The 14,422-nt window shown below is 53.2% G+C and overlaps 1 protein-coding gene across 3 annotated transcripts; it reads right to left on the reverse strand.

Moving 5' to 3' along the window:
• Window positions 1-251: 251 nt before the first annotated feature.
• On the reverse strand, window positions 252-9,013 carry FAM131B (family with sequence similarity 131 member B). 3 transcript variants are annotated; one of them, XM_060108635.1, is made up of 7 exons: window positions 8,794-9,006; window positions 5,977-6,086; window positions 5,638-5,673; window positions 5,231-5,324; window positions 4,721-4,918; window positions 3,121-3,264; window positions 252-2,902 (listed from the first exon to the last, which is right to left on the reverse strand). In XM_060108635.1, exons 1-7 carry the CDS (start codon window positions 8,819-8,821, stop codon window positions 2,430-2,432), a joined length of 1,083 nt encoding a protein of 360 aa, XP_059964618.1. In that variant the 5' UTR covers window positions 8,822-9,006; the 3' UTR covers window positions 252-2,429. The 3 variants fall into 3 exon arrangements, with proteins under 3 accessions (XP_059964618.1, XP_059964621.1, XP_059964620.1); XM_060108638.1 differs by lacking the exon at window positions 4,721-4,918 and having other exon boundaries at window positions 8,794-9,013; XM_060108637.1 differs by lacking the exon at window positions 5,638-5,673 and having other exon boundaries at window positions 8,794-9,009.
• Between the last annotated feature and the right edge of the window lie 5,409 nt (window positions 9,014-14,422).

Here is a 14,422-nt window from a genome sequence, read left to right on the forward strand (position 1 = left end):
GCGGCGGGAGGGGAGGGATGGAAGATTTGGATTTTCCTTTAATAAAGTGAACTCAAAATGAAAGGGGACCCCCACACACACCAGAAGAAAATCAATTAGCAAGAGCAGTTTCATTCACCACGATATGAAAACAGCCCCGTTCTGGGACTGCCGTAAAACGTGCGGCACAGCTTTTAACCCCAAGGGAAAAGCAACCCTCCCCCATCCCCCAACAGCCTCTTCCTGCACATGCCCCTCCCCTCCCCCTAAGATAGGCTATAAGCAAACCCCATGCACCCTGGCCCCCCCCAGCACCAGAGAGGCAGTTCCTCCCTCCAGAAGAGTCCTGAGAGGGTCTCAGGCCAGCTCCTCAGGTTTTCTCCCTCTTCAGAGTGGAGACGCGCCCCCCGCCGCCTGACCTATGGTCAGCAGTGATGCCAGCATCCAGGGATGCTGTGCCCCGCTCACGCACACGTCCGAACTCTGCCAGAACCCTTCAGAGTTTTAGTCATCTTTGGGCAGGGACCAGCAGGGACCGTTTGGCTTCCTCAGGGAAGGAGGGAGGGAAGAACGCTGCGTTAGAGGACCTCTCCTAACTCCGCAGAGCCCTGAGCGAAAAAGGAACTGTGATGCATGAACCCGCTCCCTGGACTGGATGTCCGCTGTGGTCCGGGGGCGGAATATGGGACGCGAAGGGGGTGAGATTAAGAGAGAAGGATGATGCCTTAGAGAGGGCAGGTTGCACAAGGTAAGGAAACGGGGACCCCGTGAGAGGAGGGAACTGTGACATGCAAAACCCCAAGGACCTGCAGCAGCAGCGAGGGCCTGAGGCCACGTGAGCACGCACAACCCTTTTAACAGTTTTAGACGAGGTGACTTCAGCTACCGGTGCTCGCCATGCCTACTCCTGTTTCCTCCAAGAACCAACTTCAGGTAGCTGTCCTCCCCCTCCCCAGAAGATGTGGGACCTGGCCTCGGTTGCGTTTCAGGGGCACGAGTGTAGGACACTGTGGGCTTGATGGAGGCAGGGTCACAGATGGACAGGAGCACCCCAACTCTCAACCTCCTCATTCTGGGGCACCGCTGCAGCAGGGGAGGGGCAGTGTGCTGCCGTCTCTTCACTCTACCCTTCGACCCTGTCCTCTGCCCTCAGGATGTCTTACAGAAGTGCTGGGGCTCCAGGTGCTGCGCGGAAGTCCCCACCAGAATGGAAAGTGGGTGTGGAGGGCAAGCAGTTTCAGGGGCTTATGCCTCATTGTAAAACATCCTGGAAGGAAGAATACCCAGATCCTCCTCCCCTCCTCCTCAGGACGCCTGGTTGGGTGGGGGACACCTGTGAGGCCCTCCTGGGAGTCCTGGGAGGAGGTGAAGAGGGGCAAAGGGAGCCCAGAGCCCACGCTGCTCCTCGGCAAACACCCTGCCCCGGCTGGGGGCCTGACAGCACCGGACCCCTCCCTCCACCCTACTCAACCCTGAGTCCCCAAGAAGTTATAAAAATGTAGAAAAGGCGGAGAGAAAAGTGTAAACAGCTCCAGAGAATTAGGGGTGGATGGAGGGAGACACAGCCTCATGCTTCCCCGTCTAGCCAAGACACGTGCATCCTGTGTCACCCCCCCACCCTCAGCGCCCCGGGGCTCCCAGAGCAGGAGATGGAAGAAGGCAGAAAAGGGAAGCAAGAGCTGGAGTAGCCAGCCCTGGCGGGGTCCTTTCCCAGATCCTTAGGGTCCTCTTTCAGCCACAGAATAGTCAAGATCCCAGAACAAGTGGCCATGTTTGTCCTCGGTCTCACCAGTGATCGCCTGGTCTCTGGACAGGCCTTGTGCCCCTGTGCATCCCAGCGGCCACGTCCACCTCCTCCGTGACTCCTGATCTCAGAAGCCAAGTTACCTCTGAGGGCAGAGCCCCCTCACTCTGAGGAGACGGGGTCTGTACGTTGCTTCCCCTGTGCCCATCGAACCATGTCCAACAGCCCCTGAGGTCTGTTCCTCACAGGACGGATGAGCTTGGGCCGCAGCCAGAGAAAACAGAGCTGGGAAAAGCAAGAGTGACGTGGAGAAAGGAGGCCTTCAGGCAGCTGCAGTCAAGGCTCCTGGAAGACGAGAGATCGGGGAGCAAAGAACTGAGATCCAGGGGCCGGCCACGGGCCGCTCTGCGCTCCCGTGCTCAGGATACACACTGGAGCTCCACCACCACAGACCCAGAAGCCCGCAGCCAAGCGAAGTTCATGGCCATCTGGTTGCCTGGGCCTCAGTTCCTGGACCTGTGGTCTCTACAGTGTAAGCCTGGATAAAATCCCACCCTGGCCCTCCCTCCGTTTTGCTGGCAAGGACTCCTGGGCTCGTGACAGTCTTCTGCCCAGGTTTCAGCCGTACTGCTGGGGGAAGGGAGGGTGTGGTTGCAGCCATGCCCCTCAGGTGGGAGTGGAAGGTGGGGCATTCGGGGGGAGGAAGCTAGTTGTTGGCCTCTCCCTCCTCCTCATCAAAGGACTGCACGCCTGAGGATGTGACGTCAGACACCTTCCGGCTGAGAGCGGTGGGCATCTCTGGGTCTTCTCGTGGGGAAAGCGACTCCAGGTCCCGGCATCCCGCATCCTCTTCCTCCTCGGGCGCCAATGGCCTCTTCTCCTCCTCGGCAGGGCCCGTTGCCAGGTCCACCCCGCCCACCCCTGGAGCCCAGTCAGTGTCTCCCCCCAGCAAAGGTGGAGGCTCCTGAGCAGAGTATCCCAAAGCAGGTTGGGAAGGTCCCATTTCGTGCAAGCTAGGCTGTGAGTCATCAAATGCAGGGCCGAGATAGGATCCTGTGGCCGGAGAGGCAATGAGGGACTGGTCGCTTGCTTCCCAGGCATCCGATGACCCCAGACAGTACATGCCCTGGGACACATAGGAGTGAGGCCATCCATCCATTGGGGCTTGAGCAAGGGCATCTGTAAAGAGAATCATGGCGGTTGGTGGGGTCACAGAATATCAAAGGCAGTAACAACAGCACAGAGAATTGAGGGTGATATGTGGGGCGGGGGGTGAGAGGGGGAGTAGGAAAGCCTATATGAACAGAAAGTCTTAGAACAGAGATGCATGGAGGTAGCCTAGATAGTTGAGGAGGCCTCTTAGGCCTCTGGGGTCGGATTCTGGAACCATCCCTCACCCTGACTCTCCATCAATTCCTGGTAGTTGTCACTGTAATTGCAGCCCAATGGCTCCTGGGCAGAGTTGACACTCATGTCCTCACCATCCATGGAGGACCAGGCCATGAGAGTGGCCTCGGAGATAGCAAACTGTTCCATGACACCTGGGAGAAGAAACGTAGTTAGCACGAGCTACCTCGGGGAAGCCTTAGACACATGCATGGGGCGGGGGACATCAGTGCAGCGCTGTTCAGTAGAGATATAACGCAAGCTACTTATGCAATTTTAAATTTTCTAGTAGCCATATTAAAAAAATTTAAAAGAAATAGGTGAAATTAATTTTAATAATACATCTTATTTAACCTAATCTATATAAAACATTATCATTTCAATGTATAATCCATATAGAACTATTGAGATATTTTACATTCTTTTATTCATTCGAAATCTTTGAAATCCAGTCGATATTTTACACTTACAGCACATCTCCATTCGGACTAGCCACATTTCAAGTTCTCAATAGCCACATGTGGCCAGTGGCTACTGTATTGGACAGCACAGCCTTGGTATATGCCCCGAAACAAGGCAAAATCGTAGGGGACTTCCCAGAAGGTCAGATTTAGGATTCCTAGGGGAAAGAGTTGGGGGGGGGGTCTTCTGGTGAGATATCCTAAGGGATTGAAATTGGGGATTTCCAGAAGTTTATCTTTGGAATTTTTTTAGGAATGGTAGCTAGTGTTAGGTAGTCAAGGCCAGAGGAGTCTAAATGGGAGGGATTGTAGGTCCACAGTGGTATCAAGTTCAAGGTCTGGGGAGGACAAGGGATGAAGGATAGAATAATGAAGATGGGTAGACTCGGGGTTCCCATGTTGGTCAAAGCCATGAGTAAGCTGAAGCTTACATTGCTAGCTGCCCTACACTACCCACTACATGTTTGTCTCCCCTCCCCACTGATATTTCTTCCACCATCCACACCACCAACCAAAGAACCCTCTTGTCTATTCCAGATCTATCATTTTTCCTAGGTATCTTATTGAGATCTGCCACTAGGGCTCGGGCAGGGTTGTAGGTACACCGTATGCCTGCCTCGTGCCTATACTGAATTTTAAAAGCTCTTCTGTACACACCCTCTCCTCACCCAGGTCCCTTGATCTTCTGGTGGTTGTCACAAGTAATGTGCCCTGTAACTGAATTCATGACTGCAGTGTGCTGATGGGCAAAGGCTAGAAGGGAGCCCCAAGGCTTTTCTTTCATTTTCATCATAAAACATGAGTACAAGCACAGACTTTTGAAGCCTAAGATCCCTGCCTTTTTTTTTTTTTTTTCCCCTCCTGTACTGAGGGAATCCAGGGTTTGGATAGTCCCACCAGGTAGAAGAGATGGCATCAGGTGGACCCACAATCCCATGTTAACTCCCCTCAACTTCTGAGACGATAATAAAAATAAGTTTGAGGGTACTTAGAATAAACAAGTCAGAGTCCTTGAAATTAGAGCTAGTTGGGAAATCAAGTCTGATGGTATCACATGGACAGAGCCAATCCTGCCATAGGGGATCAGGCTGAAGGGTCGGTCTCTGACCATCCTGAAAAGGTGTCTCTTGAGGGGCTGGGGAACAAGTACCTGCTAGGAAACGTGCCTCCTTCTCGCCATCGCTGAGGTCGGAGTAGGCATCTGTATCCCTGCGCACGGCCTCGTGGCTGTGTTGCGGCTGAACGGCTGGTGCCTTCCCCCAGCCCTGCCACTCAATCATGTGAGCCACCCGGCCCTGCCCCATGGCTGTGGGCTTTGTCACATGGTCCTTCATGCTTCTCGAAATCCCTGAGGGGCCAGACATTCCCCAGGTGCTCCAGAACATCACACAATACCCGCACCAGGTCTGCCCCGCCCCCGCCCCCGCCATGACCCCCACCCTAGTCCCATGGCACTCCATCCCACGAAGGGGGCAAGTACGCCCTAAGACTCTGTCTGTGAGGGGCAGCCTGGAGGATGGGAGAGGCTTGACAGAAAGGGCAAAGAGGTCCGGGGTCTGGGGATGAGGGTTCTTCTTCAGGCCTGAAGGGGCCGGGAGACTGAGACCAGGAGCCCCCAGGGAGTCTCCTGTCTGCACGCATCCCCAGGTCAGAGTCTCACCTGAGAACGATGACTTGGCCAGGGCCCCAATGCCGTAGGCGTTAGAGTTCCGCTTAAGCTTCGGAAGAATGGACGTGGTGTCCTCCATGGAGAGCTGGGGTCGGGAATGCGGGAGGAGGGGCACAGGAATAAGAGGGTATGAGGTGCTTTATATGTGGAGGACAGTCCTCGGTTTCCAGGAGGAAGGACGTGAGCTAGGGCGGGTGATCAGGCTGCCATTATACCCGGGAGTCCTTGGGAGGGCTACCCCCCAACCACCCTTGAGAGTCTGGGGGTGGCTAAAGCATGTGAGGGCTCCCAGTGCCCCGCTGGAGGCGGGGGGCGCTGTGTGCTATGGCAGCAGGTGGGAGAGGACAAGGAAGAGGAGGTAGGGTGGGCTGGAGAGGCCTGGGGGGAGCTGCACTCACATTGATGCCATCCCAGGAGAAGTCAGTCCGGGTTTGCTGTGAGGAAAGAGGAGAGGGAGTGGGTACCCGGGGCACCTCCTCACAGGGACTTCCAGAAGAGTGTGAGGTAGGGAGGGCTTTCCTGAGATTAGCACAGGGAATTGGAATCTCTGTGTGGAGCATCTGGCTTGTGTTTGAGGAAAGGAAGAGAAACGCTCTGTGAGGGCGTCAGTCTGAAGGCGTGTTTGGGAGGCTGTCCTGGAATTTAGGAAGGTGACTGAAGGACTAGGCTGATGCATGGTGGTTCTGGGGGTGTTTTCGAGGTCCTCTGGGAGGGCAGCTGGGCACGGAGGGCCTCACCTCGGTGGAGGGCCGGTGGAGGCTGCTCCCGTGCAGCGAGCTGGTGCTGTCCATGTTGATTTGGTCCACATCCTTCAGGCCCTTCCAGTCCACGGCAATCACTTCATTTCCTGAGATGGACAGATGGTTAGCTGCTTCCCCTTCACCTCCCTATGCCCACCCCGAAGGCCCCGCCTCGTTCTTTTCCTTCAGAACGCTGAGGCCACAGACGGGGGCCACGCCCTCCAGACCCCTCCCTGCCCCCCCCTTCTGGTTGCCTATTTTCTTTTACATCCCCACTCGCCCCAAATTTTTGTTAGGAGAGACACTAATGCTGAACTCAATCAAGAATAGCACACTTGGGGGGCTTCCCTGGTGGCGCAGTGGTTGAGAGTCCGCCTGCCGATGCAGGGGACGCGGGTTCATGCCCTGGACCGGGAAGATCCCACATGCCGCGGAGCGGCTGAGCCTGCGCGTCCGGAGCCTGTGCTCCGCAGCGGGAGAGGCCACAGCAGTGAGAGGCCCGCATACCGCAAAAAAAAAAAAAAAAATAGCACACTCGGAAAAAGTGTTCTATGGCCTCATTTGTTGTTGCTTAAATGGACGGGTCAGTGGCTGGGTTTTAGAAGGAAAACAGGTCTCCATTCTATCCTGAGGAATCTCTGAGGGTTTCTGTATGGGAGTGCATGGGAGCTGTGCTTTTCCTCTATTTATATTCCTACAAATAAGGGCAGAACTTGTCCAGGGGCAAGCTTCCCTAAGTTTTGGCTTTATTATTTATGAGGTGCAAGGATTGCATCTTCCCCAGCGGCCCCTCCAGAGGAGCTGGTGGATTTGTCTGACAGGAAGGAGATATGGTGGGGATCGAGGCAAGAGCTGGGTGTGTACACCTCGAAGCAATGAGAGCAGAGAAAGCAACGGGTGAGACGGAATCACTTCACCTGACTCTTGGGAGACGAGCGATGGATTAGAGAGGAGAGAAGGGGGCCAGCAGGAGGAGAGCAGGGGGCTTTTTCCAATAGGAACTAAAAGAATAGGAATTCGAGTCAGAGAGAAGACAAAAGATGATGGGAGAGGGTGGGCAGGGTTTGAGGGCTGACAGGCAAGCTGGAGGACCTAGGAAGATGGTAATTCTGCAGCCGAGGCCACAGCTCCTCGGAAAGGGAGGCTGCTGCCGTGAGGTGGGGGGGCATATGCCAACTGGAAGCCTTGGGGAAGAATCACTCGGGTGGTAGACCCAAGTGAACCACCTGACCTTATAGATCTTTTCTACACATAAAGTTTTTTGCTTCTGAATTTAGGATTGGGCGTCCACTCTTGAGGAGGGGTGAACTGAACGGGGTCTGGGCAGCAGGAGGCATTCGGCATGCAACAACATAGCTGCTGCAAGAGGAAGGGATTGGGCTTGACAGGCCTGCGAGGGGTAAGGCCCCTCCAAAGTGGGCACACTCTCCCTTGGGGCTACAGGGGAATGGTGAGACGGGTCAGACCAGAGGCTGTGGCTGAAAGGGAAAAGGAGAGATGGACATCTGGGCGGACAGAGCAGGAATGGGGCAGGCAGAGGACGACCTCTGAGGGGAAGGGAGATGGAGAGGGCAGAGTGGGAGAGAGGGCTGAGGGGAGGTGGCCTTTGTAGAAGAGGGAGAGCTGAGTCAGAGCCGTGGGGGGCGGGGAGGGGGAGGGAAAGAACCCGGAGAAGAGGTGAAGGCAGAGGAGCAAGTGGGGGTGTCCGTGGAAATAAATCGGGTCTCAGAGAAACCAGGCTTCCGGACGGTGAGTGTGTTTGTAATAACAATAATACGAATTATTCTCTCAGCCTGAGGTCACTGGGGCATGTAGGCGGGAGAAATTGGGAGTCGGAATGGGAAAAATTGGGGGTTTGGGGAGAGGGTTGAATCAGTCTGCTGAGCTGTGAGAGAGGAGTGGGTGCACGGGGTGCAGGAGAAGGCACTGGGTAGCAAGGCAAATGCTGAGGGGAGAAGAATTCCGAGGCGCCTCTCTTCCTTCCCCCGGTCAAAGGTAAATAAAGAGCTGGCCCCGCCCCGCCAGCCCCCGCCGACAGGTGCAGCCAGGTCCCCGGGTTCCCTCGCTCGGCCAGCCCCACCCTCCTGGGAGCGGGCTCCCGAACCCTCTCCGGCCCTCGAACCCCCGGCCACCCCCAGGCTTCCCCGGCTCTTCCCCTGCACCCCAACCCAGCCCGGCCCCGTTGCCTCCGGTCGTGGACCCCATTCCCCTCCCCGAGGCACCAGGCTCACCCCGCCCCCGCCCCGGAGGGAAAATGCACGTGAACAAAGCAAATCGGGGGAGGCAGAAACGACCGAAAAAGGCTACGGAGAGGGAAAGAGATGGGGGCAAAACACCCAAGCCAGATGGAGGCGGAGCGGGGGCGGGGGGCGTGCGAAAGGGACTCGGGGCTGAGACTGAGACTGGGGGTCCTTAGGACGGGGGCTGCTCCAGAAATGGAGCGGGGGCGAGGAGGCGCTGGGGAAGGCAGAAGCGAGGCCGATGGCCTGGAGATGGAGGGTGGGGGGACGGGAGAGTCGGGGAGAGCGACGGAGGAGAGAGAAGGTTGGCGGGGAGATGATGGAGAAGGACCGCGCCTGGGCAAGGGCAATGCAAGGAAGCCGGAGGGAGACGGAGAGGCGCGAGGGGAGAGCGGGGAGGAGAGAGGAAGGCAGGGACCGCGAGGGCACAGAGGGAAAGTGAGGGAGCGCGGCGGGGCCGGTCGGTGCGGAGAGAGGGACCCGGAGGGGCGCGGGGATTGGTGGGGGAGGGGCCGGAGGACCGGACCCCGCCGAGCCCTGCCTCCGCCCGCGCCCGCGCCGCCGGGGTACCCACCCACGGTCCGGGAGCCGATGCAGCCCATGGCTCCGGGCCTCCAGGCCGGGCCCTCACCGACGCGGGGCGGGCGCCGGGGGGAGCACCGGGAGCCGCGCCGCCGCCCCAGCCGCTCTGCAGCGCCGCGGCTGTCTCCGCTCGGCTCCGCTCCCCCCTCCCCTCTCCATCCCTCCCCACGGCAGCCTCCGTCGCCGCCGCCGCCGCCGCCGCCGCCGCTTGGCTTCCCCGCCCCGGCTCGGCTCGCGGCGGCGGGGAGGGGGCGGCCTGGGGATTGGCTGCGCCGGCGCCTCCCCGCCCTGCCCCCGACCCCGCCGCCGCGCTCTCTCGGGGAGCCGGGTTGTCTGGGGTCCTTGCCGCCGCTTGCCTCTCTCGCCCTTCCCCAGAGCCACTCGGGGGCTGCTCGCCGGGTCCCCGCTGGGCTCGCGCCCGGGGGCTGCTGGAGACCCGGAGGATGCCCGCCTTGGGTCTCAGGAGCCGGTAAAGAACCCCGGGCCCACCCTTCGGATCTGGGGGATTGATTTTGAGGCTCGGGGTTGGGGATGTCTAGAGAGAAAGTGGGGCGGGAGTGAGAATAAAGCCTGGAGGAAGGGCCTTGGCCGCTAAATTCCGCAAACACTTGTTTTCTTCCTGGGGCTGCATCTGGGACACAAACGGGAGCGTGATTGGATGCAGCTCCGGTTGCTCTCCGTTTCCTGTGCGCTGTTTTATCCACCCAAACAGATCGCGAAGTCTTCGCAAGTGGATCGTGTTTTAGACTTGCCGGTGCTCGGCGCTCGCGGGAAAATCGGGCGTGGGTGTGGCGATGGTGCCGATAATCTTACTCCAGTTCCAATCGGGGAGGGGGATAGAAGATAATTCAATCCCATCTCGAGGGAAATAAAAATGTCAGGACCCGAGGCTGGCTAGAAGACAGTTTTATATCCAATGTAACTTTTCTGAGCCTCGGCCTTCTCTGACAAATGAGCGCAAGGATGTCAGAAGCGGTCAGGAGCGGGGTGGATTGCCCTCTGGCTAGTGGGGTCGGATGGGGTAGGCACCAAGGGCCTCTTGGGTAAGAGACAGAGAGACATCTAAGTGGCAAGGGTTAGGTGGGCACTATAGTTACAGCAGGCAAGAAGTGGAATCCAGAAAAGTCGCCTGAGAAAAGAAGGAGACCCTTTTATCTAAGCAGTACCCCAAAGTGCAAGAGAGCCGACCTGGTGAGCACCAATGTCAGAAGCAAATGCTAATCTAGGATCTGTTTGCTGCCCACCTGATTTTATGTCCCTCCTGAGGTTGGACAGGGAATAGGGCAGTGGGCCAGGGGGCCCTGGTGTGGACCTGGAACAGAGAGAGACCAAGTCTTAACAGATGCAATTTTTTGATCTTTAGATTATGAATAGGAAGCTAAACTTTAGGGTGACAACCACTGCCTTCTGTGGAATCCCAGATGAGAGATGTAGGGGAAGATACTAATAATTTAATTGCAGATCTAGGAGATAGGATGATGGAAAGGGAACTAATCTTTGGTCTCTGTGCATGAAGAAACAAACCAAATCTACATCTATAGAACCATGAGAGAGAAGAGAGAAAGGTCAGTGGTGGGTGGGCTTAGATTTTAATTGTCCAGTTCACTTTGTGGCAGGATCTGCTATCTTATTTTGACAGTGGAGGGAATTAAAAAGTATTTTCCATCCCCCATGTCAGCTTTTGTTGGTTATACAAAAGAGGTACTAAGTGGTTTCTGCCCTCCTGAAATATAGTGTCTAGCTGCAAAAGAAAAAAAAATGGAAAGATGGTTAAAAAAAAAAGATAAAAGGAAGAAATAGCCTCCATTACTATAGTCATGCTCCCAAACCCCTATTGTTTGAGCAGAGAAGGCACTGACTCTCCAGGTCAGGAGTAATGGACCAGGTGGCCAGCTCTGCTCATGCCTTCTCACCTGAAACTGCTCTTCCCTTGGGGTGCTTTCTGATTCCAGTATTCTCAGTATTATATATTCTCAGTATTATATATTCTCAGTATTACTCTGGTCCAAACATGGATACAAACCCTTCCTTGGGTCCCCTTAGCACAGCTGTATAAGGCTGGATTTATCCAAATGGTTTAAATCAAGTCAACACAAGGGATCCCAGGTCTAGAAGACTCAGTCCCATCCCATATTCTGTCTTAAAGGTATTTCCAGCATCAGAGAAAAGGAGACTATCATAGGCACAACACTGGCATGCTTCCTTCCTGCTTCTTGCACTGAATCCTCTTACTTCTCACCATTTAGAGACATTCTTCCAGTCTCTTTGCTGTGTTCTGAGCCAAGGTCAAAGATTCTAGTTCTGTTATGAACAGGAACAACCTTTCTGGAGGACAATTTGACAGTACAGATCAAAAAATCTTTAAAATATGCATTACTATTGTTACTAAATTGTGACACAGCAATTCCATTTATAGAAATAATCTAAAAAAATAAAAATAGAATGTGGACAAAGATTAAATCTACAGCATCCATCAGAGCACAATTTCATAATAATTATAAAGATTGTACACAGCCCACATGTTCAAACCTGGGGCTTAATTAAATAAATTATGCTATATGCCTATAATAGAATATTATGCAGCCATTAATACTATCTTATAACTGTATTTGTTGAAAATTATTCATGATACATTGTGATATTATAAAAAAGCAGGCTATAAGAATTACAGTATATCAATTTTTGTTTAAAAATCACACACACACACACACACACACACACACACAGAGATTCTTCTCCTGCCTTTTGTCAGGCTTTCCATCCCAAATAATTTATGGGATTCCTTGAAGAAAGCCTATGTTTTACAAATGTCCAATTCCACTCATCAGTTACAGATTGACTCTCAATGAAATTACAATATTAATCAGTCCATTTCCAAAGTCTAAAAATACAGGACTTTGGCAGAATGCCCAAGCACGACACTGGCGCTTCCTTATTGGTTCCCTTTGGAACACAACACCAAGGTGAAATTATGCTTCCATCCTCTCTGTGGTTGCTGCTTCGTGCTCCTAATCTCCTGTGGACGGGTCTTGGACGGAAGGACAAACCAAGTTGAGAGCCAGTGCTGCCTAAAATGGGGACTCTTGTCCCAGGATTCATGGACAGAGTCCAGAATCCATAACCTTGGATAGGAAAAAAAATTATGTTCACTAACTTGTAACTGAAATTCCCCATGCACTTAAATTAGGCATGTAGGCAGCAAACCATAGTTGTATTAGAGGTATTGTACTGTGTCTTTATCAGCCATGAAAATTGCAGATGTTTCTATTATACAACAGTTGTTGCAGATTTTTTTACAATATTCTTTATGTTCGTCACTACTTTGAAATTATAGTAGTATTGAACCTGCCTCTACGTTTACTTATTTAATGCTTTTATAAAGAAGCAGATATACTACTAGACCACAATTTTATAACTGTATTTTTATATAATTGGTACCCTTTGTAATCTGTATTTTGTTTTATGCATTTAATATTATTCTGAGAGGGAAACCATGGATTTTCCAGATTGCCAAGGGATCTAGGGCACAAAAAAGTTTAAGAACCCCTGGCCCCTAAATACATATTTGGTGGTGATAGTGGTGGTGGAAGTCTCTAATTCTGTAAGAGATGAATAGTCCAGTTAATATACCAACTTAAAGGACCAAGCAAGATACTCATCATCCCATTTTGAAGACTGGGTCCCCAAGAACAAAGATATGTCCCTTTTTATTTTTTATTTAAAAAAAATTTTTTTTTGCGGTACGCAGGCCTCTCACTGTTGTGGCCTCTCCCGTTGCGGAGCACAGGCTCCGGATACACAGGCTCAGTGGCCATGGCTCACAGGCCCAGCCGCTCCGCGGTATGTGGGATCTTCCCGGACCGGGGCACGAACCCGTGTCCCCTGCATCAGTAGGCGGACTCTCAACCGCTGCGCCACCAGGGAAGCCCTGATATGTCCCTTTTTATCTGCAGGAGTGAAAGAGACACACCAAAGGCAGGCCTGCCCCCCAAAACTGGAGAGGCAGCTCTAAAACATAACACCAAAGACCTGTACTATCACAGAAACATCTGTGTATCATATCTGAGTCTGTATCTCGAGGCAACAAGTAGGGGATTCAGGCTGCTTCCAAATTTAGTCAGCTTGCGGGCAGCCCTTAGTGGCTCACGGGAGGCCCTATTTGCTTAAGGTACCAGAAGTGGGTGTGCTGATACTAGAGAAGCTCGGTAAAAGGGCTGGGGTAGATGGTTTGGCATTGGCTTGCCTGGAATAGCATGGGGTCTGGGTGGAAATCAGAAGAGTCTGAGAAAGGTGATGGAAGTCTGTATTCTTTTCAAAGGGATTAATCTCCTCAATACCCAGTGAACAGGAAGACGAAAAATGGGGCTTGGGGGTCGGGTTGCTGACACATCAAGGCAGACTCAGACTTAAGTCATGGATGGGTCCACGGTGGGAATGTTGGTAGTGTGTAAGTTGTATTTCCACAGAGTAGGAAGTGGCCACAGAATCTGTGCTGGTGGTCTGTGGAGCTCTCTTTCCCACGCCCACCATCCTCTGGATTCCCTATGTAATTAGTAGATGAGGTTCCTGGCTGTTATGCTGGGGCAGGGGGTTTCCTGAGCAGAACAAGTTTGCTGGGGAAGGAAGGACTTCTCAGGGCAGCTAGTTATGTAGAATGACATGTTCCATAGCAGAAATTCTCTGGTTTCAAATGAGCCTAAAGGCCTCATTTGACCAATCTCTGTTCTGTTGAACACTAAGGAAGATAAAACCTTTTACATCAGCACAGGTTATTGTGCATTTGACTTTTTAGATGAGGTTTGAAACCTTTGCAAAATATTAGGGATTTAAGGTGAGCTCATTCCAGTGTGGAGTACGATAAGGAAGCTTAGTAGCGTGGGCAGTGGTGGCTCCCCACTCACCCCTGCCCACCTTGGTTCTGTCCCCAGATACACGCCTCCATGCATGAGCCAAAGCTTCCATGGGCGGGGCAGCATGACTGAGTACACATTTCGCAGGAAGGAGCCTATGGTTCCCATTCAGCAGAGAAGAATGCTTGAACAAATGTTTCCCCGGTGACTCCAATAGTCTATTCTTTAGATTATCAAGGGAATGCATTTGCCCTGTCTTTTCTTGGAGAAACAGGACTGTGGGAAAGTCTGGAACAGAATCACTTCAGATTTGGGGGTATTATCCAAACATTCTGATGAGAAAAGCCTGGGTTCTGGGCTGATGGGCTCCTACATCTCTCTCAGAGAAGGGGAGGGTTTAATCCAGAGGACCTGGAACAATGTCAGTGCTTTACTGCTTCCTGCACCAAAGCATATGCAGGGGCTCAGGGTACCATCATCATGTCCTGGTCACAGGCAGCAGCAGACCAGGCAGGATACCAGGACCAAGGAAGCAGGCCTAGAGTTTGGGCAACCATGAGTCAGAGGCCAGGTAGGCAATCAACACTGGAGTTCATCAATCCCAGAGAGCTGGACCAGATGGGATCTTCGGAGACACAGCGAGTTCTCAGCACTCATAAATCCCAGAGCCACTGACAGAGCAAGGAAGAATCAAATAGGTAACATCAGGCAGTCGCTGCTTCTAGCCACAGTGACCAGAAAACTGGGTTTAGGGAAGGAGTAGGAGTAATT

Source organism: Mesoplodon densirostris, chromosome 9 (genome assembly GCF_025265405.1).
Source record: "Mesoplodon densirostris isolate mMesDen1 chromosome 9, mMesDen1 primary haplotype, whole genome shotgun sequence".
Classification (NCBI taxonomy): Eukaryota; Metazoa; Chordata; class Mammalia; order Artiodactyla; family Ziphiidae; genus Mesoplodon; species Mesoplodon densirostris.